Raw genomic sequence first — 24,775 nt, 5'->3', positions numbered from 1 at the left:
TCTATACAAAATATGACTGAAAACGCTTATAAATAATATGTATTTCATTATTGATAACAAATCATAATCATGCTTATGACAACATTTATTGAAATACTAGATAGTTTCCCGTATTGATTTTCAGTCAAAATACTCTAATTGAATACTGCAGTCAAATTTTATTTTATTTTTATCCTATTGCCTTTTTTCCTAATTAAAAAAATGATATCAACGTTTTAAAAGTAGAACATTTTTGGTGATTGGCAATTAAATTTATCGGGTTTTGTCAAATTGTTTAAGAAAAATAATTATGGTGGAGTTACAAGTAGAATTTAGAAATAAAAAAGAAAATATTAAAAAAAATGTCAACCTTACAAATATTTACAGATTTGTTAAATTGATATTTAACTGTCAGACCTTTTCTAACCCTAAAAGAGGCCTATGTATATTTTTATACTACAGGTAACTTCCTGCGAATGAGTGGCAGTTTAAATTTTTGTTAAAACCCCGAAATATGTCCCCAATGACTGTACATTTGTTAACTTAGCTCGTCGTCATAACAAACTAAATATAGATGTATTGTATTTCAATCACATTATGTTATCATTAGTTTCGCATATAAAAGACGTAGAAATTAACTGCACTTTATTTCATAACATATTTGGGAAAATATGATATGAATATTAATGCGATCGTTAACACATTATTATGAATTTTAGGTAAAACATTTGAAATGATTTCGAATAAATTGATCCTGATGTAAACCCGATCTTTATAAATAGACCCATAGTTTTATGGGTGGAATCATTCTTATGTATGATCAATGTCATTCACTAAACAAAGATGAAATTGCAGGAACGTCTGGATTATTAGTCAAGGATTAATTTCACGTAAACATAATGTAAGTTAGATCTTAGATGTGGTATATGTTTTAACTTTCGGTTTAGCAACACACAAACATACACAAAATAAAAACACATAACACATTTTATAAACGAATAACGATGTTCTATTATGTATGCTTTGTGATCAAATATATTATGAAAGCAAATAATGATTGAGACAATCATTTAAAAATAATGATAAGTGAAAATTTGACAATCTATAATATGGAGTTATGCATGGGAGATAATCGTAATCCTGTTGATATACAGGTAAAATTAATATTATATGTTTGATTAGGTTTTGTTGATATATCGAGGTATATATATGTTCTGATTATACGCGTATGGTTGGACCATATGAATATATATACTGGTTTGGTTATTAACGGGCCATATGAGTATTTGGACCATATAGGTATTTTTTTCAAATATCAATAAACTTTATCTAAAAAAAAATCAATGATTTACAGTTTACATGAAAATGTGTTAATTTTATTATTCAAAAGCTATATCAAAATCAGATATTGATGACACAGTTAGTTTTCATTGCGAATTGTATTCTTAAAATTACGCTTAGGATGGCATTTACTTCCACACGATACCATAACTTGTTCTGCATTTGCACGTCTTGGTTGTGCACAATCCTTTGCAGTTACACCATTTGCATTCGATCGAAAAGCTAGCTTTTTTATCAGCTGCGTGATACCGAGGTCTCAGGAAATTCCATAACAGTCATTAAGAAATTATGGAAATATCTACTAAGTCGGCATATTGTCATGCACTCGTAACAACAAGTCGGTAATGATAATATGTATAAAATGTGTTTACTATAGTGACTTGTGAGTAAAATTAAATGCACGAAACTGCTTATTTTCCTATTATGATATTGTGAAATGACCTTTGATATCGTCTTTTTAATGACGTGATAACTACAAGGAGTATACCTTACAAGGAGTTAGGAATTACATCATGTACATGTAAACTTGTAAATTACCCCGACCATACGCGTACAGTCGGATCATACGCGTATGGTCGGACATTATGAGTATATACCTATATGGTCCAAATACTCATATGGTGTGGAACATATACATATATAATTTAAATATAAAAAGTAAAAGTACAAAATTCAAACGTACAACACATGTAGTTATGGTGTTTTTATAGGCTTGCATATGAAAAATATAAAGAAGTCCTCATAGATAAATTAACTACATGTATGTACAAATAAAACCTGTATTTCATGATTTCAAAAGAAAACATGACTTCTTTAATTTGAATATAGAGAATCTGAATCTTATTACTGGTTTACGATACGCGCGTTTTTATGTATTATTACAGTAAAAAAGCTTTATGAAAAGTACCTGAAAATGATTAAAGTATACTACCATATAATTCCAAGGGGTAAGGAGATGAGGGGTTTTATAAAAAAGAAATCTGATCCTAAATTTGATAAAAAATAAACCAAAAAAAATCAACATTGCAGATAACTAATACACAATTCTGAATCCAGATTTTAACATATCTTAAAGTGTTAAATTTTGGAAAAGAAAACTTATTGAACCCTAACCCGTCATATGTAACAAAAAAACACTAAAATGCAAATAGTCAAAGCATATAAGCAACACTGAAAGACAAGTATACAAAAGTTTACCATATCACAATAAGACAATGGCGCAATGTTCAAGAACAAAGCCACGTTAAATGACCACAAATTACCACATCAGACCAAACAGTTTAAGGTTGCACTTTGTTAATACAGCTGTTTCTCAAACCAAGCCTCTTTTCGGGAGATCTTGAATATGCTTTAAAAATTAATTTTGTTTACATACTGGTTCCCAGTTGTGCTCTCTGTGTTCCATCTCACAGAGACATAACTTGGGAATGTTACCACTAAATATACATTTGCACATTGTTTACACAGAAATCTTTGTCAACCCTTCATTTGAGGTAGGGGTAGTTATTGATAAGAAATTAGTGTTAGTTTAAACACTGAAATGTTTAGGTCATATAAACGTTGAAAATATGCAGCACAGCCCTATATTTTGACCTTTGAAAAAAAATGTAGTATATATGAACTTTCATTTCTAGGATAAGATTTTTTTCAAAACTTTATAATAAAAGTGGTACAGTTTTAGTCGTAAAAGGAGTTACTATGGGAAATTGCGTTGTCAATATAACAGAAATGCAACCTAAAGTAATAGTCACATAAAGACAAATACAGGAATACTATAACAAATTAGTTAAATGGCAAACAACGTCAGCACCAATGTGATACGCTGTTTACGCTTTTGAGTTTGTAGTTTTATACGTAAGCTAACCACTTTTCAAATTTCTAACAACAATACTTTTGTTTATCTTTGAAACCATTTTGTCAAAAGAGTTTTGTTCATAAAATTGTATTATTTTTTTTTTTATTTAGATACAGACATTTTTTGCTAATAAGAATAAAAGACCTCTGATATGGACGAAATATTTTCGTATATTCCTATCGTTACGACAATCTTAGTCTTCAAGGTATGTAGATTTACATAAATACTTTAGAAAAACAGAGAAACGCAGGGAAAAGCAAGCAAGGAAAGAAACTATTGTTTATAAAAATTTACAATCAAGACGTCTAAGTCAAACAGCAGTTGTTTAGAAGAAAACAAAATGATTTTTTAAATCACTGTTTACGAAGGCACACACGTTTACAATGTAATGTATTTTTCTGTTGGATGCGAGTTATCTGGGGTCTAGAATTATGTTCCGCTATGAACTTTTTACTTTCGGTATTCAAACACTTCTCTTAATGAATTGTTAGTTTTAGATTGCTCGAAGTATACATATGCTTAAACATCTGGTCAAATGTAATGCATCATGTATTGGGACTGGCATCTTCTTTGATTAATGAAATGATGCTACATTATCAGGGGTAACAGAGCCGGCCAGTTGCAAGGAGTTATCAAAGTCCTTAACAATCTACACATCTTTTACAGTAGCTGTCATAATTAATTTGTCCTTCATCTTATTCTTCTGGCGTGAATATGGAAGAAATATTTGCGACTGACAGTTGAATAGTTTTCAGTCATTCCATCAATTAATAATTTTTAACTACTGGTTTTGCACAATTTGTTAATGGCTTAATCATTAAACAGTTGTATTTTGTAATTTATTTATAAGAATTATTGATTTGTTTATGTTTAGATATTTCCAAAACCTGCATGTCTGGGTGACTTTACGCCATTATACCCGCGCAACCCTGGTACAAATTAGGCATGTTTGGCTTGGATCCGTTTCCGTTTGGTATCACCAACCTCTTTGATTTTAGTTCCAGTTCGGAGCAAAACTATTTTTAGCATTGAAGTGCGTTTTATATACAGCTTTTATTATCAAACTTTGCATACATCAAAGACACGATTTATATCCACTAAAACTTATTGTGTATAAACGGCTTCATGAGACATAAAAATGTAAATGTCAATTAATAATCTTTAGCATGATCTTATTTACCTAATAGAGTATAACAATTTTAAAAGTATTTTAGAAATACTAATGTTACAATGAAAAAATCAAAATACAGACATTGAATAAAACAAAGCCTTTATTTGACTGAACAATCAACATATACATAATTCTGCTTATTATTCAAATCATCAATTTACGTTCACTTTTAAACGTAGACGTCCTTTACAGATATTTGTACTAAACGTAGATTCGTACGACTTGCAATGTCCTTCACAGCCAAACTGGACTTTTCGAGCGAAAGTAAAGTGTAACAGTACCTCAAAATATTTTTGCTTGTACAACAGAGTGGACGGGATATATGTCGAAGGATGTAATGGACCAGACTGGGATAGAAAAGGTAAAGTTTTCACCATTTGAAAAATACTTTTACGGCACACTTAATGATTATTACAGAAAATAGACGTACGGATGTTTTTATATCATATCCGTTAAATGAAATAAAGAGTGTTCTTGCAAAAAAAATACGCTAAAAAGTGCAAAAACAATACAAAATTTCAAACATGCAGTTTGTATCTTGATAATTGTTTGCTTGTTTTTTCAAAAATATGATAAGAGATATTGGTAACAATGTTTTTTTCACAGTACAGGTTGTGCATAGTAGTCAGATTTTGTAAAGATTATTGTAAGATTAAAACAAAAGTACACCACATAACTTAAAGATGTAATAAGAGAAGATAGCTCTTATATTCACAGGGAAAAAAGTATTGCAATACCTTGATTGTTTGAACCTTGAAAAATCAGCCTCTTATTGTGGATGGATTATGATAAAATATTTTTGTAAAATAATATTGAAAGGTAGTTGATGATAATATTGGCATTAAAAGAAACAAAAATGTATGAAAAAAAAATTATCCAACCACTATGCTAATTTCTAACTTTGGCGAGCTCTGCACTATATTGAATAAGGACAACTGTGTGTCTATTCGTAGGCAAAGGTCCCCGAAATGGTCTTTGCGCACGATTACCAGTAGCAGCACTGAGCCGATCTGGAACAATTCTTGATTAAAGGCTCCTGTATGGTCATCACTCTCTTTTTAGATTGTATCGTTTGTAATGGGTTTCCTTGAAGTTCTGACCAACCTTCATTATGCTTGATTTCCCCATGTAGATGTTATAGGGGGTCTTCTTGATTTCGGAAGTTCTTTAACATTGTTGGTTGCCTGATGTTTATTTTCAAAACGACTTAAAGGGGAAAGGTAATGACCAACATGCTGATTAACTGCAATCTTGCTGCAGTTATGACTTGTGGATGACCAATTACAAGGTGTCAATCACATAACTTTATAAACTTGGTTATTGAATAAACTCATCATAGATACAAGGACTAAATTTTTTATATACACCATACGCGTGTTACGTTTACAAAAGACTCATCATTGACGCTCGAATAAAAAGAAGTTAAATAGGCCAAATAAAGTACGAAGTTAAAGAGCATTAAATTGTTGAAAACAATGAGGAAAAAAACATCTGTTTTATTGTTTACGGGTACAGAAGCTGCAAACTATATCACAAAACAATAAAGAGTGGTTTTTTTTATTCGAATTTCTATTTGGTGTGGCAATACTTTTGTCCATGTGTATATAATGCTTTCAGATAAGAAAAAGGAAAATATAGGGTCAACAGTCTCGTTTTCTTTCTACTAACTAACATAGGTAGAGTAACAACACATTTCATTATACAAGTTACTTTATCTGTGTTTTTTCTGAATTTTACCGTGAATTCTTTTCATTCGATAAGATAGGTAAATCATGTTTTAAAAAGCTAGATAAATACTAATTATAGTACATGAACATACGTCACATTATTTATTTTTATACCTTGAACAAAAAACAAGGCCAAGACTGTTTTGTTTATATTGACTTTGTTGAATTGTTAACACCCTTTATGCACATAAGGTACCATACCAAGTAACTTGTCAACAAGCCAAATAATATCAAACAAATTAAAATTGGATGCTGTTTTTCTCATTTTGAATATATGTATATCTGTATTTGTCCTGGTCTTTTAACATGTTTAAGGTTATACCGTCTATAAGATAAAATAAGATAAGACAATATATATTTAAACCGGAGAACGTCTTACATCAGCTGGCCATATAACACCTTGTATTATTAACACATACTATAATGTATATGGCCTTTTCCTGATATTTAACAAATCGACCCTTCGTTGTGATACAGATGCTATAGCTTCTTGATGCTTTACCTACAGTCACGATTTGTAGTGTAATTCATTCGTTCTGTGGTGTTTTTTTCCTAATGACTTAGGTACCGGTACAGGGATGGTTGTACAAATGTCAATACTAGTATTATTTTTTCTTTAATAAAATGATATACTACTATACTATATAGTCAAAATGGTCCAGAATGACTGTATTAATTAAGCCAACATAAAAAAAAAATTAAATATAAGAACCCAAAAAATGCGATAAAAGATTCAAACCTTATCTTCAAAACAGTCTTTGATTAATAGTTATATGCTCTACTGATGGAGCCACAGCGACGCTTGAATGTAATGTCTTATTTTGGGAGCTATATCAGTACAATTAAGCAATGTTACAATTTTTCATTAAACATTTGTTTTATGTAATAAGGACACATCAAACCAATTTCTTTTTTCAGGGGAAAAGTAGTATAAAGCGCAGTAGTCACAATAAACTTAACTTTTTTTGGTTTGAAATGTCCTTCTGGGGGGATTCCCTGTTTTGTTCACCTAAAAACACCCTAAATTCCGCATAATGGACTTTCATCCTTTTTATCACACATATCATACATAATATATTTAAATCCAGATATTGATCAAAAAGCATTTTTTATTTATGATTTTAATGGTAAATACTTTTCTGACGGCACTTTTTGAAATTTGCCTTTCCGTGAAAAAAATAGTTAATATGTTAAATCGCATGATTTTATATAGTCTCACTAAAAGTCGTAACACGACTTACAATGATCATACTATTGCTTTAATTTTCTGTATGCAGTAAAGATCTAAACCGATTGTTATCGTTTTCAAAATCCAATTGCAAGATGGAGGAAGACACTCAAGATTCTTAAAAGTATATCATTTAGATTAAAAATAACCAATTTTCAAATAATTAGGTTTAAGAGGTCCACAAAAATATTATATACACACGTACAGTACTTATTTTAATAAATATTATAACAAATACATGATATAGTAAATGAGTTCTTCCATCTCTTGCTGTTACAGGGAGTAAGCGAATTTATATCGGAGACTTTAGCAGAGGAAACTGTTCAGAGAAACGTTTTCAGCCTTTAAAATTCTGGACTAATGAAAGCATGAGTGATTGTATCTATGTTAAGTCAAACTGTAGTGAGGATGGACAGATTGTATACATGGACCATTCACCGAAGAATGATAGAAGGTGTCGATGTGATAACAAGAAAAACTATTCGTTTATAAAAACTCCAAGAAATGGTTGTTATTGTATACCAACAGAAGAAGACTGTTCATGTTATATTAAAACATGTCCAGTAAATTTTACACTGTCAGAAGGTAGTGTACTTTTATTTTGATTAATGTTTGAATAATGTCAAACTATGTTTCATTAAGATTTAAACCTTCCATATTTGGTTTAAAAAGACTTTCTGAAAACTTTTATACTCTTATCTTTATTTAAAAAATATCTATTGAAATTGACATCAATTTGTTAAGATTGATGAGAATCCAAAATTACTGTTACGATATAACAATAACATAAATACAGAGCTTTGATATGATGACAACAGAAACAAATATCCATTCGATTACACACAACTAAGTGGTTACAACCGTTCCAGCTTAAATTAAAACGAAGAAAACATGATTTCTGAAATTGTTTAACATATCACAGCGATATAATACTGTTAATTTAATTAGTCATCCCTTATTTTATTGATTCTGTATTCATTCAGTGCATTTTAACTTGTGTTAATATGCCTTTTGATTACGTGATGCCATTTCAATTGATGCTTTATAGTGTGTCCTTCTATGCTGTGATGTTACTCTATTGTTTCAGAAAAGGGTGCAGGTTGGTACCTATTAAAACGTTTCAATCTGCTGAAATTGTTTGCACCTTTCCTTAGTGAGGAACGTCATGGCCAGTAATTGTCGTTTGTTGATGTGGTTCTTAACTTCATTGGGGTTTATCGTTTCTCGTTTTTTGTATAGATTAGACCGTTAGATTTTCCATTTGAATGGTTTTACACTTGCCATTTTGGATCCCTTTACAGCTTGTTGTTCATTATGAGCCAGTGCTCCGTGTCCGTGTTAAAGACATAACTTTGGCCTACAATGGTTTACGTTTATTTACAAATTGTGACATGGACGGAGTGTTGTTTTATTGGCACTCATACAACATCTTCTTTTATCTACAATCAAGCCATTTAATACAATGATTTTAAAAAATTAGACATAACTCAATGATATTTTACTAAAAATGAATGATCTATGTGTTTTTTTGGCAAATTATGTATTTTTCAACTATCTTATGTATAAACATTGTATCGATAGTAGGCATACAATTTGTTACACAAATCGCTAATCAAATCGAATTAGGAAAAAGATCAAACAAAGTACGAAGTTGAAGAGAAGGAACTTAAACCACAAAAGTAGTATCTGCTAGTAGTGAAACATCTTTAGCATTTGGAATAATTAAAGCAAACAGTTGGAAACTCTGACAAAATCATTTGAGAATTCTAAATTACAAGTATTGCCATTGACAGATTAATGTTTTTTAAACAAATAAAGGATGTTATATGAACATGTATAATTCTTTTTTTAGTTTTACATGTGCATGATGTGTAACCCATAAATAAATGATATGCCAAACTTACTTATGCACTGTGTTATTTTTCTTCTCTAGATTATGATTGCATTCCTATGAGCTACCAAGAAACACCAAAATGTATTAATATAACGAGGTAAGAATTTCTTTAAATGCAAGATTATTATGTTTAATAAACATGATAAAGGCAACAGTTGCATACCGAAATTCATAAATCGATTAAGAAAAAAACAAATATGGGTTTCAAACTAAAACTGAGGGAAACACATCAAAAGAGGAGAACTACGACGCAACATAATTACACCGTGAAACTGTAACACACACATATTTTCCAGACTTGGTACAGGACATTTTAAGAAAATAAATGGTGGGTTGAACCTGCTAACATATTGTCCTTTTAGTACTTTGTTCCGTTCATTTCGTCTTTCCGATTTTTTTATTTTGAAATTAACCTGAGATTGTGTTTGCTAGTATTCATTCAATTTTATTTCTCAAATTGAATTCCGATCGTTTTCACTTTTATTTAACTTAATAAATAAGGTTACGAGTACATATTATTTGCAGCAAATCATTAAACATTGTACGACTTTTCCACCGCAGAAAAATAGTACATTAATGGGTGTTACACGGACTCTTTTTGGACGATACACGGACTCTTTTTAGTTGTTACACGGACACGCTTTATGATTAGAATCACTCGTGCATGATTAGTGAGTTCATGGGCACTTCAATTAGATTTGAACTTTTTGGTTCACCGACTTATTTCCTGTCTTTTTATGGAACAAAATATTTATTTTAGCATCAATATCTTTTTTCAAACATTTCCAGTTAAATACTATTCATATCAGTACATTAAGGGATTAGACATTTAACTTCAAAAGGGGTGGGCGTATGGATCTCTCCTAAAATAGATATTTGATCCCAAATTGTATGAGAAAAAAAATATTATGGTCAAGCAGATGACAAATTAATGTTTAGCATGAGTCCTTATTTTCCGAATACCGTTATAAGTGCTAATTTAAACAAAAACAAAGTTTATGCGATGGCGTTGAAAAGTAAATAGTTAGTATATTAAAAAAAGAACATACCGCCCACTTTATGAAGCAAAATATTCGGTCAATAAATGTTTTCTTCAATATGTGGACACGAATAGTATTTTGGATAATGCTAAAAGTAAAAAAATGCATGATGATACTGACATGTATATTTCAATAAAAATAAGACTGGAAATAAGTACATAAATCAAATCTAATATCAAAGAAAAACTCACTATGAACTCACTAATGCACGATTGATCCTATAAACAAAAAGTGTTCATGTAATACACGTCCAAGGCAGCAAATCAAGAAGAAAATCATTCAACTCATGTCATCAATCTTGTGCGGTAAGCTGTGATTGGATAATATATTAACACGTGTTTAATCTCGATCAACACTTGTAGATCTAGGGACGAGCATGAATTAAAAAAAATCAAAGTTTATGCCTGAATATACATATTATTAAGACAAAATCCATTTTTTCATAAACATTTCATTCACTAATAAAGTAGGAAATTCATTCTTTTGATACATTTATATTGTTATCGAATTAACATTAGTGGCGGATCCAGGTCCGCATTGATCGTTCATGTATTTGGCAACAAACGTGCGATTTTTACGATTTTGTTTATGGGGGGATGGAATGACACAACCTACATCAAAAATAAAGATCACAGCCTGTTTATTCTAAAATGAATTAGACCTCCCCTCTCCGGTTTCCCACTTACCGCTATAATATTTCTTTAATATATCACTTTTTCACGAAGTTGCATTTTAAAAAGTTTTAAATGCGTACAACATTTATCTTTTACTTGAAATGGTTCTTTTTTTGTTTATCAAATTATACGATTCCTTATTTCTTTTTTGAAAAAAAATCTCTGTTGAAGGAAAATGAAAATAGAATGTGTCTATACTATAACTTACATTTACTGCTTTATGGCTATCTAAGTTTCTCAAATGTTTAGTCTTGCTAAAAGTATTATTACTTTCTAGAAACGTCGTACACGTCAGATAAAAAACAAAAGTAACAAAAGAAACAGGCCGGTTACAACCAGCCGAATAGATTTTCTGCACTTGTAGCGCGGTCAAGGTCCTCGGCTATCGCCTCGGACTTTGACCTGATAACTCGTGCAGAAAAACTATCCGGAAACGGTTGTTACCGGCCTGTTTCTTTGTTACCTTTGTATTTTATCTAATACTTAATTTACTGATGACGAAGGATAACACACGCTTCACACTTGATTACATCATTCATATCATATATATAGAATAACCATACATTGTCTCGAAATATCAATGTTATTTGTACGAGGCTTAGAAACAGGTAGAAGCGAGGCTGTGCCGAGCATTTTTACCTGTTTCGAGCCGAGTACAAATAACCGATTGATATTTCGAGACAATGTATGGTTATTCTTTATATGCTGCAGCTCTTAAAACTGTTCTAAATGAAATATTTAGGGAAAAACATCATTTTTAAATTTGAAGCGGACGACGTAAAATTTCCGCGAACCTGTATGTTTTATTGACGTCATAAATAAAACTCTACGGGAACGCATTTTCAACGTCATCAACAAGGTGATATACGGTCAGTGACTGTATATGGCATATGAATATACGGTCAATGCAATTTGACTGCTCAAATAGCACAGCTGCAGTATATAAATATATATCTGTATTATTTTCAACTTAGACTTGTATACTAATAAGTACGTATGAAGCAATAGCGACTCTATAACAAATGTTATCCATAGGATCACTAGAGATGGTAATAAAAGGTAGAAAACACATTATGTGAATATAATTGGTCTAAAAAACAGCCCAACAACGTACGATCTTCCGCAAATTTTGTTCTTCCCTTGACGGGGTTCGAACTCATGCTACTGAGATAAGCATGTAAGATTAATTACATGTTCCAGACCATATGAGTATTTGGACCATACGCGTATGGTCATGACCATATGCGTATACTCATATGGTCCGACCATACGCGTATGGTCCGACCGTACGCGTATGGTCGGACCATATGAGTATTATACTCATTTGGTTATTAACGGGCCGGACCATATGAGTATTTGGACCATATAGGTATTTTTTTCAAATATACAATAGAAATAATACAATAAACTTTATCTTAAAAACAAATGTGTTTACAAAAAAATGTATTAATTTTACATGTCAAAAGCTACATAAACATTAAATATTGATGCCACAGTCAGTTGATCTTAGTTTTCATCGCTAATTGTATTCGTGTATGCTTTCACTACAAACTGCTCAGAGTCTGAACTGACCAGTTTTTGTGCTCGACCAGTAAAATCGAGCACACATTTTACTCGACTAGTCTCGACATTGTCTCGACTGGACTTAACTGTACTTAAGTGTACTCGACTAGGTCTCGACTTTACTTAATTAGTCTGAAAGGGTCTTGACCAAGGCTCGACCTGTCTCGACCTGTCTTGACTAGTCTCGACTCAGTCTGAACCAGTCTCGCCCTGTCTCGACTACTCTCCACTCAGTCTGATCCAGTCTCGACTAGTCTTGACCTTCAAATTTAGTTTTGACTGGTATAAACAAGCCCATCTAACTAAATTATGTATCGATCTTACAAAATTCAAGCTTATTTGGTAGTTTGATTACTGGCTGTGAAATATAAAAAAAAAATTTTTACAATAAAAATAAAAATTATTATATAAATTCAGATAGGCATCTTTAAAATTTCTAATAACTTTTTCAAATCAACTTGGATTTTCATCAAACTATGCACCTATCTAAGATATATATCAAGCTTACTGAATCCCATTTCATTTACTTTTTTGTTGGATAGCTATGAAATTTAAGAATTAAAGTCATCTCGGTAAAAAAACTAGGATTTGCAATTTGGACAAAATAGAGATAGGCATCTTTAATTTCTTTAATAACTTTTTCAAAACAACTTGGATTTTCATCAAACTATGCAGCTATCTTAGATATATATCAAGCTTACTGAATCCCATTTCATTTACTTTTTTGATGTATTGCTGTAAAATTTAAGAATTAAAGTCATCTCGGTAAAAAAAGCTAGAATTTGCAATTTGGACAAAATAGAGATAGGCATCTTTAATTTTTTTAATAACTTTTTCAAATCAACTTGGATTGTCATCAAACTATGCAGCTATCTTAGATATATATCAAGCTTACTGAATCCTATTTCATTTACTTTTTTGTTGTACTGTGGTAAAATTTAAGAATTAAAGTAATGTTGGTACAAAAAACTAGAATTTGCAATTCGGACAAAATAGAGATAGTACACTTTAATTTTTTAAATAACTTTTTCAAATCAACTTGGATTTTGATCAAACTAGGCAGCTATCTTAGATACATATCAAGCTTACTGAATCCCAGGTTATTTTGATTTTAGTTGTATTGCTGTAAAATTTAAGAATCAACGTATTCTAGGTAAAAAAAAAGCTGGGATTTGTAGTTTTGACAAAATAGAGATAGTACTCTTTAATTTTTTCATAACTTTTTCAAATCAACTTGGATTTTGATCAAACTAGGCAGCTATCTTAGATACATATCAAGCTTACTGAATCCCAGGTTATTTTGATTTTAGTTGTATTGCTGTAAAATTTAAGAATCAACGTATTCTAGGTAAAAAAAAGCTGGGATTTGTAGTTTTGACAAAATAGAGATAGTACTCTTTAATTTTTTCATAACTTTTTGAAATCAACTTAGATTTTCCTCAAACTCTATAACTATCTTTGCAATATTCTTGCTAAATATCTTACTAAACCATAAGTTGTTATTTAGTTTGGTGTATTTCTGTCAAATTTAAGAATTTTATTAATCTACATGTAGGTCAAAAACCTTTGATATTAGAAATATATCTTTCTTTAAATAAAAATATTAAATTTTTGTTTTAACAAAAAAAAGGTGTCTTTTTTTAAGATTTCATATCTTTTTCAAATCAGCTTAAACAAAATAAACCCCTTTTTTTGTAGTAAAACAAAAAAATAATATTATGAACTTTCATAACAATCCTTGAAAACCTTTTAAAAAAAGAAATGTGTTCCAAAGTTACAGTAAAAATTTATTTTAATTAAATCTTAAAATATTTTTTTGTCAAATTTAATGACATGGCACTATACATGGTTTAATTACATCAGTACACCTGAGTTTTACAGGTAAAAAGAAAGCCCTACTTTTCTTAAACTCATGTATTACTTATCAAGAGAATTAAAAAAGCCTTGCGATTTAGATTTAACAGGATGTTGCAACTTTGAATAAATGTTATTTACAATTTAAAACTCTCTGGTAGATGTGATCTTTTTAATAAGTTTGCCCCAAGCAGTAGGTATTGCCTTATAAATCACCACAAATCAGAAGAACTATTTGAATAATTTCTTTAATTTTTCTTTGCTTTTTGATATATTTATAGGATATATATATCAAAAGGAATAAAACATTAAAGGAATTATATTACTAATTTATATATACTTTTTCCAAAATTATCAGGAAAGATATATATCTAATATTGCAGCTTTTTGACCTACATGTAGACTAATTAAATTCTTAAATTTGACAGAAATACACCAAACTAAATAACAACCTATGTTTCAGTAAGACAGATACATCACCAAGGTAGCTATATAGTTTGAATGAAATCCAAGTTGATTTAAAAAAGTTGTTAACAAGTTTAAAGTGTACTATCTCTATTTTGTCAAAACTGCAAATCCTAGCTTTTTTTACCCAGATTAAATTAATTCTTAAATTTGACAGCAATACACCAAACTAAATAACAACCTGGGATTCAGTAAGATTAATACATCAACAAGGTAGCTATATAGTTTGAATAAATCCAAGTTGACTTGAAAAAAATATTAAAAAAAATAAAGTGTACTATATATCTTTATTTTGTTTGAACTACAAATTCTAGCTTTCTTGACCTAGATTAATTAAATTCTTAATTTTGACAGCAATTCAACAAAAAAAAAAAATAACATGGGATTCAGTAAGCTTGATATGTATCTAAGATAGCTGCCTAGTTTGATCAAAATCCAAGTTGATTTGAAAAAGATATTAAAAAAATTAAAGTGTACTATCTCTATTTTGTCTGAATTGCAAATTCTAGCTTTTTTTACCAACATTACTTTAATTCTTAAATTTTACAACAGTACAACAAAAAAGTAAATGAAATGGGATTCAGTAAGCTTGATATATATCTAAGATAGCTGCATAGTTTGATGACAATCCAAGTTGATTTGAAAAAGTTATTAAAAAAATTAAAGATGCCTATCTCTATTTTGTCCAAATTGCAAATCCTAGCTTTTTTTTACCGAGATGACTTTAATTCTTAAATTTTACAGCAATACAACAAAAAAGTAAATGAAACGGGATTCAGTAAGCTTGATATATATCTAAGATAGCTGCATAGTTGGATGAAAATCCAAGTTGTTTTGAAAAAGTTATTAAAATAATCAAAGATGCCTATCTCTATTTTGTCCAAATTGCAAATCCTAGCTTTTTTTACCGAGATGACTTTAATTCTTAAATTTTACAGCAATACAACAAATAAGTAAATGAAATGGGATTCAGTAAGCTTGATATATACCTAAGATAGCTGCATAGTTTGATGAAAATCCAAGTTGTTTTGAAAAAGTTATTAAAAAAATTAAAGATGCCTATCTCTATTTTGTCCAAATTGCAAATCCTAGCTTTTTTTACCGAGATGACTTTAATTCTTAAATTTCATAGCTATACAACAAAAAAGTATGAAATGGGATTCAGTAAGCTTTATATATATCTTAGATAGGTGCATAGTTTGATGAAAATCCAAGTTGATTTGAAAAGGTTATTAGAAATTTTAAAGATGCCTATCTGAATTTATATAATAATTTTTATTTTTATTGTAAAATTTTTTTTTTTTTTATATTTCACAGCCAGTAATCAAACTACCTATTAAGCTTGAATTTTGTAAGATCAATATTTAATTTAGTTAGATGGGCTTCTTTATACCAGTCAAAACTTAATTTGAAGGTCAAGACTAGTCGAGACAGGTCGAGACTGGTTCAGACTGAGTCGAGACTAGTCGAGACAGGTCGAGACTGGTTCAGACTGAGTCAAGACTAGGCAAGACAGGTCGAGACAAGTCGAGCCTTGGTCAAGACCATTTCAGACTAATTAAGTAAAGTCGAGACCTAGTCGAGTACACTTAAGTACAGTTAAGTCCAGTCAAGACAATGTCGAGACTAGTCAAGTAAAATGTGTGCTCGATTTTACTGGTCGAGCACAAAAACTGGTCAATTCAGACTCTGAGCAGTTTGTAGTGTTTTGTATACGTAGAATTACATTCACACGGTACCATACATGAAGCTTTTTTGGAATTGCTTGTTTTGGCTGCGTACAGTGATATCGACTCGGAGAATTCCGATGTGTCTACGGTGTTTTCAAGAATGTTTAATCAAGTTTTTAATATAATATAATAAAATGACATTTTAGTGACGTAACATCCAGAAGGGTCATACCTAATGAAGAGTTTAAAAGTAATTGTGTTGATTACCTCGACCATACGCGTACGGTCCGAACATACGCGTATGGTCGGACCATATGAGTATATACCCATATGGTCATGACCATACGCGTATGGTCCAGATATTCATATGGTCCGGAACATACACATAATACAGTGTATATAAAGTGCGAATCCAGCTAGTTCATTTTTACTGTTATATGCGGGTATGTCTATTGTAGAATAAAGAATCATGGGAAAACTGTATTTGTTTACGTTTTGAAAATATCAAGTTAAAGGATTTTAAGTTAAGTTTTAACATATTTTCATTGTGATATGTCTTTATAATATACAAACATAGCATTACAGTTCAAATAAGTGTTATAAAAGCATCATAATATAGCATATCGATTATTGAAAGCGATCCATTTTAACTATAGATGCGATGAATTATTACTGTTAGTGCAGTCATTATTAATGTAGAATTTTCAAAGATGCGAGGAATTTTTATTGTAGAATTATGTGATAAATGCACTTGCAACAAATGAAGAAAAAACTTAGTTGATGACATTAGGATTTATGATACATATATTTTCAAATTGAAATACAAACTCCTCATTCATTCTTCATCAAATATATAGCTTTTCAAACTTGTAACAAAAGCGATTCTCAAAATGTCATACTGTATTCTTCAGATTACGTTTCTCCTTGATTTTAACTTATATAGGGAATCACTGGAGCGTGACAGCAGCGGGCCCTCTTAGGCAGTCAGTGGGCCCCTACTTATGAAAAATTCTAATTCCGCGAATGGATAAAACCATGCACATTTGGGTTGGGTTATTGTACACGAAATGCATGCTACAATTCATTTTTGTTGATTTTAGACCCTTTGGAACTCTATGTGGGCTATTTCAGCAACTAGGCAAAAAATCCTCAAACTAGATACACGGTTAGATTCAGCATGTCAACGAATTCCAAATATCTTTATTAAAGGACTTTTGTCTATAAATTTGGACCCCACAAAATTGAAAAAGGGACCAAAAATATAAGGAAAATGCATGCATCGGATACATTTGTTATTGAAGGCATGACTGTAACAATAGGATGAATATACAAAAATATCTTATTCCGGGGTCTCATTGGGGGGTTCTTATCCCGGATCCCGCTTACTGTTTTTGCAGATTCCCGTATTCCGCTTAATGTTTTGTCAGATTCCCGTATCCCGCTTATACTATGCAGTTCTAATTTTTTGTAATTATCCGTGTCCCGCTAGACTTCATTTCCTGTTTTTCACTACACAATCATTTGACTTTCACCTGTCACGCTTGCAAAAACTCGGCAATCGGGCGTGACGCTTATACCCAAATGCGACCCACTATTTTACTCTATTTTGACTCATATTAAGCCCATAAATATATTAAAAAAGTAGCGTGGATTTTTTTATCCCTTTTTATCCCGTCTCGTTTCGTTTTTGAGCCATATATAGATGTCGTATGTGACAATGAGACAACTCTCCATCCGAGTCACAATTTATAAAAGTAGACCATTATACGTTAAAATACGGTCTTCAACATGGAGTCTTGGCTCACACCGAACAGCAAGTTATAAAGGGCTCCAGTGTAAAACCTTTTAAACGGGAAATCAAAGGTGCAATATTTATCAAGATTTACGTAATGAGTGTTGAAGTGTCATGGAAATGGATAAAAAAAAAAATAAGGATAAAGATCCCTATACGCTTTATAAGAAACTAAATGGAATACATTTGAAATAAATGTTATTTCTATTGAATTTATTAGAGAGTTTTAAAACCAAACTTTCCTCCGTAAGTTAAATTTTATCAAATCTTTCTCTTACTTTATCTATTGTTTGAGCAAGTCGGCACAATTAAGGCTTTACAGCTAATTTCCTTATGCATGTAAAGCAAAACTTTGGTTGGCTTTCTTGCTTTGTTTGTAAAATTGTTTATACAAACTTGGTAAATAAGATAGACATTTTTAAATAATATGAAAAGGCATAGTTTAACCTGTTTTTTTTAATATTTGAATTAAATCGGGTGTTATCAAAATGATTATCCAATAAAAAAAGCAAGCAAATCAACTAAAGTCTTGCTCTACATGCTTAAAGAAATGACCTGTAATAGATAAAAAAAAATAATTATACAGTGAAAATGCACCGCATATACAATAATAATGATTCGCTCCACAGTGAAAATGAAAGAATAGTATCATTATTCGACAGTTAACATGACTAGCATTACGAAATCATCATAGTGGAATTTAGTTAAATATGAAGAAACTGAATGACAAAACATATTCTACGCTACACAACTTTAATAATTGTATTAAAATGAATATGTTTTACTGCAACAACATCTTACATGTTAGTTATAAAGCACCTGCACGATCTGTTCGTGAAATGTCCTAAATATTCACCTATTTTGGTATATATTTCACAGCTGGATGGCTGTAGGCGCGATAAAATCCCGCTCGCATCTGTTACTTTGTTTTATTAGTATTATGTATTTCTGAACATATACATTTTAACTCATTTTCTTCATTTTCTTCGTCTGTTTATTTATCATTCTACATTAGACATTTATGGCATATACAGTAAAAATGATATTTTAGGATCCGCACTTTACATACACTGTAATAGATCAAACAATTTTTTTTCTAGATATTCGGAAACCACAGATGAAAACAAATGGGTCTTGGTGAAAAATGATCACCTGTTGTTGAATGAAACATGTGAGTTTTAAAATGTATTTTAAGAATTGCAAACATAAAGAGACTTAACGAACGAGTTCCTTCACGTATATACGTCAGTATAATAAAACAATGAAAGCCATTGTCAGCACGGTTACCATTGATCAACAATAATTAAAATCATCTTAAAATTACAAAAAAAATGAACGCAATATTTGCTATTTCGTAATTAAAACATTCTTGATGTTGTTATTTGTATGCATGGAAATACTAATAAATTAGTTAACTCTTACTACATCTCAATGTAAATATAATAAAATACAGGTAAGTGTTCAACAAGAAACATCTTGATTTGGTAAAATATAATAATGTCTGTTTGTCATTTTTTAGCCTTAAAGTCCAAGACAAATTACGCTCACGCGTTTTTTGGCACTCTGTTCATATCTATTATTGGTAAGTACATTGCAGCACACAACTATTATGTAACTTCATTTAAATAATAACGTTTATTCCAAATTTACGCTTGCTTCTATCATTTTCGTTCATGCTACTCTACATAATTTCTATTATAATAAAAAAAAAATATTAAGCGAAAACGAATTGCGATATCTTGGATACAACAAAAACAATCAAAAGTCAATAATCTACAATACAAATTATCTAAAACAGAGGATTCAATATTCCTTGGTGGTTCAACATTGGAAGATAGGTTACGATAATATAATATATTTGTCGTCATTTTATCATAGGTGAAACAGATATTCCATATAAATGATTTGATGATAGTTTACAATTCCATGAACAAAAAAAAAGCAAGATCAAATAATTGATTATTGATATTTTCTCCAAACAACCAGTGTTAAATTGTAGAATGAATGCAGGACAATAAAAAGAATATAAAAAGAAAGTGATCATAACGATTAGTTTTTTTTTTTTTTTTTAAAGTCTAAAATATAACCCTGCAATAAACTCCCTATGGAAAGACTGTGATACTCATATTACACTGGACTGCAAATTAAATCGATTATAAGCTGGTAACACTTAAATACAAATGTAAAAACAAATTGCCCTCCAAAAGTCTGCCCTACGTTTGCATATCCCAAATCGTTGAACTTCTAGTCTGTGTCATATTTATACATCCCTTTGAGACAATGTATTGAATTTTGTCCACAGATATGCTTTATTTTCAAATAGTGTTTGGTGTATATATATGTATCTCATGAAGTTTATATATTCTAATGATGTGTAATAAAATAAAATAAACAGAAATAAAATGAAATACTGAGTAAAGCAATCCAGAATTAGTTCAACGTACCACATTACAAAAACGTCTTAAATTATCGATATTATTAACCTTTAAAAGTATATAGTGTAAACAGCTTAACAACCAACAGATGTGATTCATTTTTACGTGAAGATATCAGTGATCTTTAATTGAATAAACAAAGTATTGTCGTGTATATTTGTTTTTTTTTTTTTCCAAAATCTCCATATATGCCTATTGAACATTTGTTTTTTGTTGATCACTTTACATTTATGGTTCACAATTACCAACACAATCAAACAAACTGTTACCCCAAAGAATAATAATGAATCCAAATTATTTCTTAAATAACAGAGGAAAACATTTTTTTTTTAATTGCAGGAGGGTTTATTTTTACTACTTTATTTCTAATAAGAATCCGTGAATCACAACAATACCTTTGTGGATGCTCTCAAAGAAATAACACAGGTAATTAGCTGATTTTGTATACTAGAATTGAAAATACAGCACTCAAAAGTCAATCATCATCAGCGTTATCATTTTCTTAATAGTGACGTTCGCGGTTCGGATTTTAATCGCAATTCAGATTTTGAATTGCGATTAAATATGTAGGCCTACATATTTAATTTAAAAAAAAGTCTTTTAAAAACATATATTTTATCCTTGACAGGATTAAATGTTAAATACCAAGTGTAATTCACGTTAAGGTAGAAGTTTCTGTCGATTCTGAATTATATATTTAGAAACGAGTCATTTTCAGAGTAAGAACAAAAACAAAAAGATCAGCAATAACGTATGAACTTTAATCCAAAAACAGTAATGTGAAACTTATTACCAAAATCCCCAACCCCCAAAAAATATGATTAGATGTTTAGACGTGACGACCAACCAAAAGTATGTGCATTTGAAAAATACAATTTATTGATACTGATATATATACACTTTATATAGGGATTGCAGTTTTTAATTGACTAAAATAGTAAAATGTTCAAATGTTGAACAACAATATTTGTCGAAAAGTATTCCTTTAAATCTGTCAATGACTAGTGATCACTAGTGGATAACTAAAGAAACAGCGCTGGGTTTAATTGTTTAGTAATTGTATACTTCCTTTTTTTAATCCTAGTTATTCTTAAGTTAAGATATTAAGTTGAATCGATAATTACTTGTTCTAGCTGAACTAACAAGAGAAGAATTGAATTTTTTACGCATGGTTCATCTCCTGTTCAGATTAGCTTGTCCAGTTGTTCGAATGGTTTTGAACCACGAGATAAAACCAGAAAAGTTGCAAAAAACGCTTGATGATAATAAAGGAGAAATGACAAAAAAACATAGAAGAAAGACACAGCTTATCAACAAATTTCAGTGGGACTTATTATATAAAGGTAAACTCTTATCCGATATACCCTCTTCCGCACTGGCTGGTTTTTTTTTATACATCATTGGTCGAATGCGGTCTTGACGTCAAATATTTTTGTTTTTTTCTGAACCTCATATGACGTAAATACAAAAGATGACCATGCCTGTTGACGTCACATAAAAAGAACACATCTATTTGAAGATTATTCAAAAGGAAGGATATAATTTGTGGCTGCTTATTGTTTTTAATCATTAAAGAAACAGATTCCAATACGAAATTTGTAACTCTCGACAGTAACATATTAAACGTTAAGAACTTTCGACGAGCCTCGAGTTTTATATTTGAAAATTTAACAGACTTGAGCTTAAAAATATCGTTTGTACTAAGCTCAACAGAAATAAGAAATGTCTAGGAAGCATATATTAGTTAAACATTTCACAATTACTACATGTACTAGCAGCAAGTTCAAAACACGAGTTCAGCTGTATAAAATATCAGTAGTATCACCTGTGATTGCCTCGGTTTAATATTAGCTCAAGATTGATGTTTTTATGACTTTAGTTTGAATATATCTTTGTTAACTACCGCTGCTCTTTATTTTTTATTTTCTTAAACTAAAGCCATATCTCTAGGAAACATATTTATTACGGACACGATAATTTCAGTAAGTTAGTAATTAGCCTAGTACTATATCAAGTTGTAGAAACAACGAGGGCCCTTACCAAATTTATCGAATGACTATGTTATTATAAGTGTAATGCTTAACTTAGTGCCGTTACTTTTTTTTACTTTAAAATAGTTGTTCACATCAGTTTTTCATCAAAAATATATGCGATTAAATATATTGTTGTATTTGGAAGAGAGGATATATTTGTAATCAATCAAGGTTTTTTTTTTTACTTCCACACATAGTAGATTAATGTATTGTTCAGGGGCAACCCGTTTTTTTTTATTATCGCTAATCTTCAGAAAGAGGTGCGATGGTACTAGAATTGGTATCTTATTTGTATAACATGTTAAAGTAAATTACATTAATTTCGTTATTTTGTACAAATCGATCATACTCGATTAATTTTTTTCTCATAGGAACGAAAATAGTGACATCAGAAGATTTTGATATTAAATTAATGATACATCTTTTGCGTACCCTTGCAAAAATTGAAATTGGTGATAACGAGCCAAACAAACTTGATAACCGTAAAGGTGCCATGCTTTCCAGAATAATGTTCATAAGAAATGAAACAACTCTGAGCTTTGAAGGGCGACTTCCACAAGACAAGTTTGATAAATATTGGAATGACATTGGAGAGGTAAAATGTAATTTACATCATCAGAACTTTTCTGTTATTTTGTTGTCATCTACAGGCTTTTGTCGTCGAGGACACACGTGAATATGTATATATGAATGTTTGATTAAACAAACAATTGATGATTAAAATGTTTGGATTTTGCAGGCTTCTGCAAGAAAGGCAAAACTGAAATATAACTTTTTTTAATTTATCTTTGGATATATAACTGATGACCGTACTTTCTGGTAAAAAGTGAAATGATGTTATTTAGTTACAGCGATCTTTGCCGAATTAATGAAGGAAAAAATCGAAACCTAAACATGTGTTCTCTTCACTTAATCATTGTTAATCAAAGAATAGTAAATTATACATGTTTTTCCGCATTGTGTGAAGTATCGCTGACAGTAAGTGGTTGTTCCTGTTATCTCTCTGTTTACTTCACCTTATATCTTAATTATTTGAAAGTTTTTAAGTATAGTCAATGCACGTTCGGGAATTCTCTTCTAAGTTGCGATGTGACATGAGTGACTTATCGTATTTTTGTTATGGTACACCCTTAGGTCATTGAGATATGAAAAAAGGAAAATATTTGGTCCTATCTTAATGAAAACTTATTGATTTTTTAACGCAATCTTTAAAAGAGCAATTCATTATCTTTATTATCTAATTCTTTCATATTTTGTCGTTGACCAAGTTCTACAGACATCAAAGTCCTTGAAATAAAACTGTGCTTACATTTATACGTGAATATGTTTATTACCTTATCAAAATGCCACTATGTGTAGTATATTGATTGTAAACACTAGTCATGTAGCGTTATAGTTTAAAAATGTTTTTACAAGTTCTGCAATTGTAGCGCTTTTATTGAACCTATATCCATAACCGTAGCTTTAAAACACTCAGCACATAAACCATTGGGAACTCGTGTACGCCAGACTTTTAGAAAAGACATAATTTAGCTCTACTTTCCGCTATATAGATGATGTTTTTTCACTAAATAATTCAAAATTTGATGACTTTGTGGAACGCATCTATCCCATCGAACTAGAGATACAGGATACTACAGATACAGTTAAGTCGTACTCATATCTTAACTAAAATCTAGAAATTGACAGTGAGGGTCGGTTGAAAACAAAACTTTCCGACAAAAGAGATGATTTCAGCTTTCTAATTGTGAACTTTCATTTAATGGCCTGACCACTAAGTATAACCGACGATTGGGCTCAAGCAGAAAAGACTATAAGGTGCTGATACTTTAATCAAGAGTCAATCTAACAAATGGAAAAAAGCTGAAAATTCAATTTTACGAAGGGTTCAATTAATGTCATTAAAACGAAATGTCAAAAATAATAGATAGCACAGTCCGTTGAATCCGATAAATGTTGTACTTGCAAAAACGGTTAAATTTCAGGTATTTCACGACGAAATGTTCAAATATGTAGAGAGCAATTTGAAGGGTTCAAATACAATGTTGTAGAAT

At 30.5% G+C, this 24,775-nt stretch overlaps 2 protein-coding genes across 2 annotated transcripts in view; both read left to right on the top strand.

The window, feature by feature from the left end:
• The first annotated feature begins 731 nt into the window (after window positions 1-731).
• On the top strand, window positions 732-21,342 carry LOC134718131 (uncharacterized). Its single transcript, XM_063580623.1, has 8 exons — window positions 732-880; window positions 3,286-3,380; window positions 4,539-4,707; window positions 7,581-7,886; window positions 9,235-9,292; window positions 19,354-19,424; window positions 19,773-19,835; window positions 21,317-21,342. Exons 2-8 carry the CDS (start codon window positions 3,327-3,329, stop codon window positions 21,340-21,342), a joined length of 747 nt encoding a protein of 248 aa, XP_063436693.1. The 5' UTR covers window positions 732-880; window positions 3,286-3,326.
• Window positions 21,343-21,841: 499 nt separating this feature from the next.
• LOC134719763 (uncharacterized) overlaps window positions 21,842-24,775 on the top strand; it is a 28,729-nt gene continuing 25,795 nt past the window's right edge. Inside the window, exons 1-2 of the mRNA XM_063582723.1 lie at window positions 21,842-22,031; window positions 23,093-23,316. Coding sequence (XP_063438793.1) covers window positions 21,857-22,031; window positions 23,093-23,316 — 399 coding nt within the window. The 5' untranslated portion in view covers window positions 21,842-21,856. The remainder of the gene's footprint in view (window positions 22,032-23,092; window positions 23,317-24,775) is intronic.

The sequence above is a fragment of the Mytilus trossulus genome, chromosome 5, assembly GCF_036588685.1.
Source record: "Mytilus trossulus isolate FHL-02 chromosome 5, PNRI_Mtr1.1.1.hap1, whole genome shotgun sequence".
Taxonomy (NCBI): Eukaryota; Metazoa; Mollusca; class Bivalvia; order Mytilida; family Mytilidae; genus Mytilus; species Mytilus trossulus.
The sequence above is the reverse complement of the archived record's forward strand: the minus strand, read 5'-3'. Positions and strand labels throughout refer to the sequence as shown.

What these genes read in the sequence shown, in the direction of transcription:
- LOC134718131 (XM_063580623.1), top strand. Translation starts at nt 3,327, where the DNA reads ATGGACGAAATATTTTCGTATATTCCTATCGTTACGACAATCTTAGTC. An exon ending in ACCAGACTGGGATAGAAAAG is followed by an intron (nt 4,708 to 7,580) that starts GTAAAGTTTTCA and finishes TTGCTGTTACAG; the next exon opens with GGAGTAAGCGAATTTATATC. An exon ending in AAATGTATTAATATAACGAG is followed by an intron (nt 9,293 to 19,353) that starts GTAAGAATTTCT and finishes TTTTTTTTCTAG; the next exon opens with ATATTCGGAAACCACAGATG.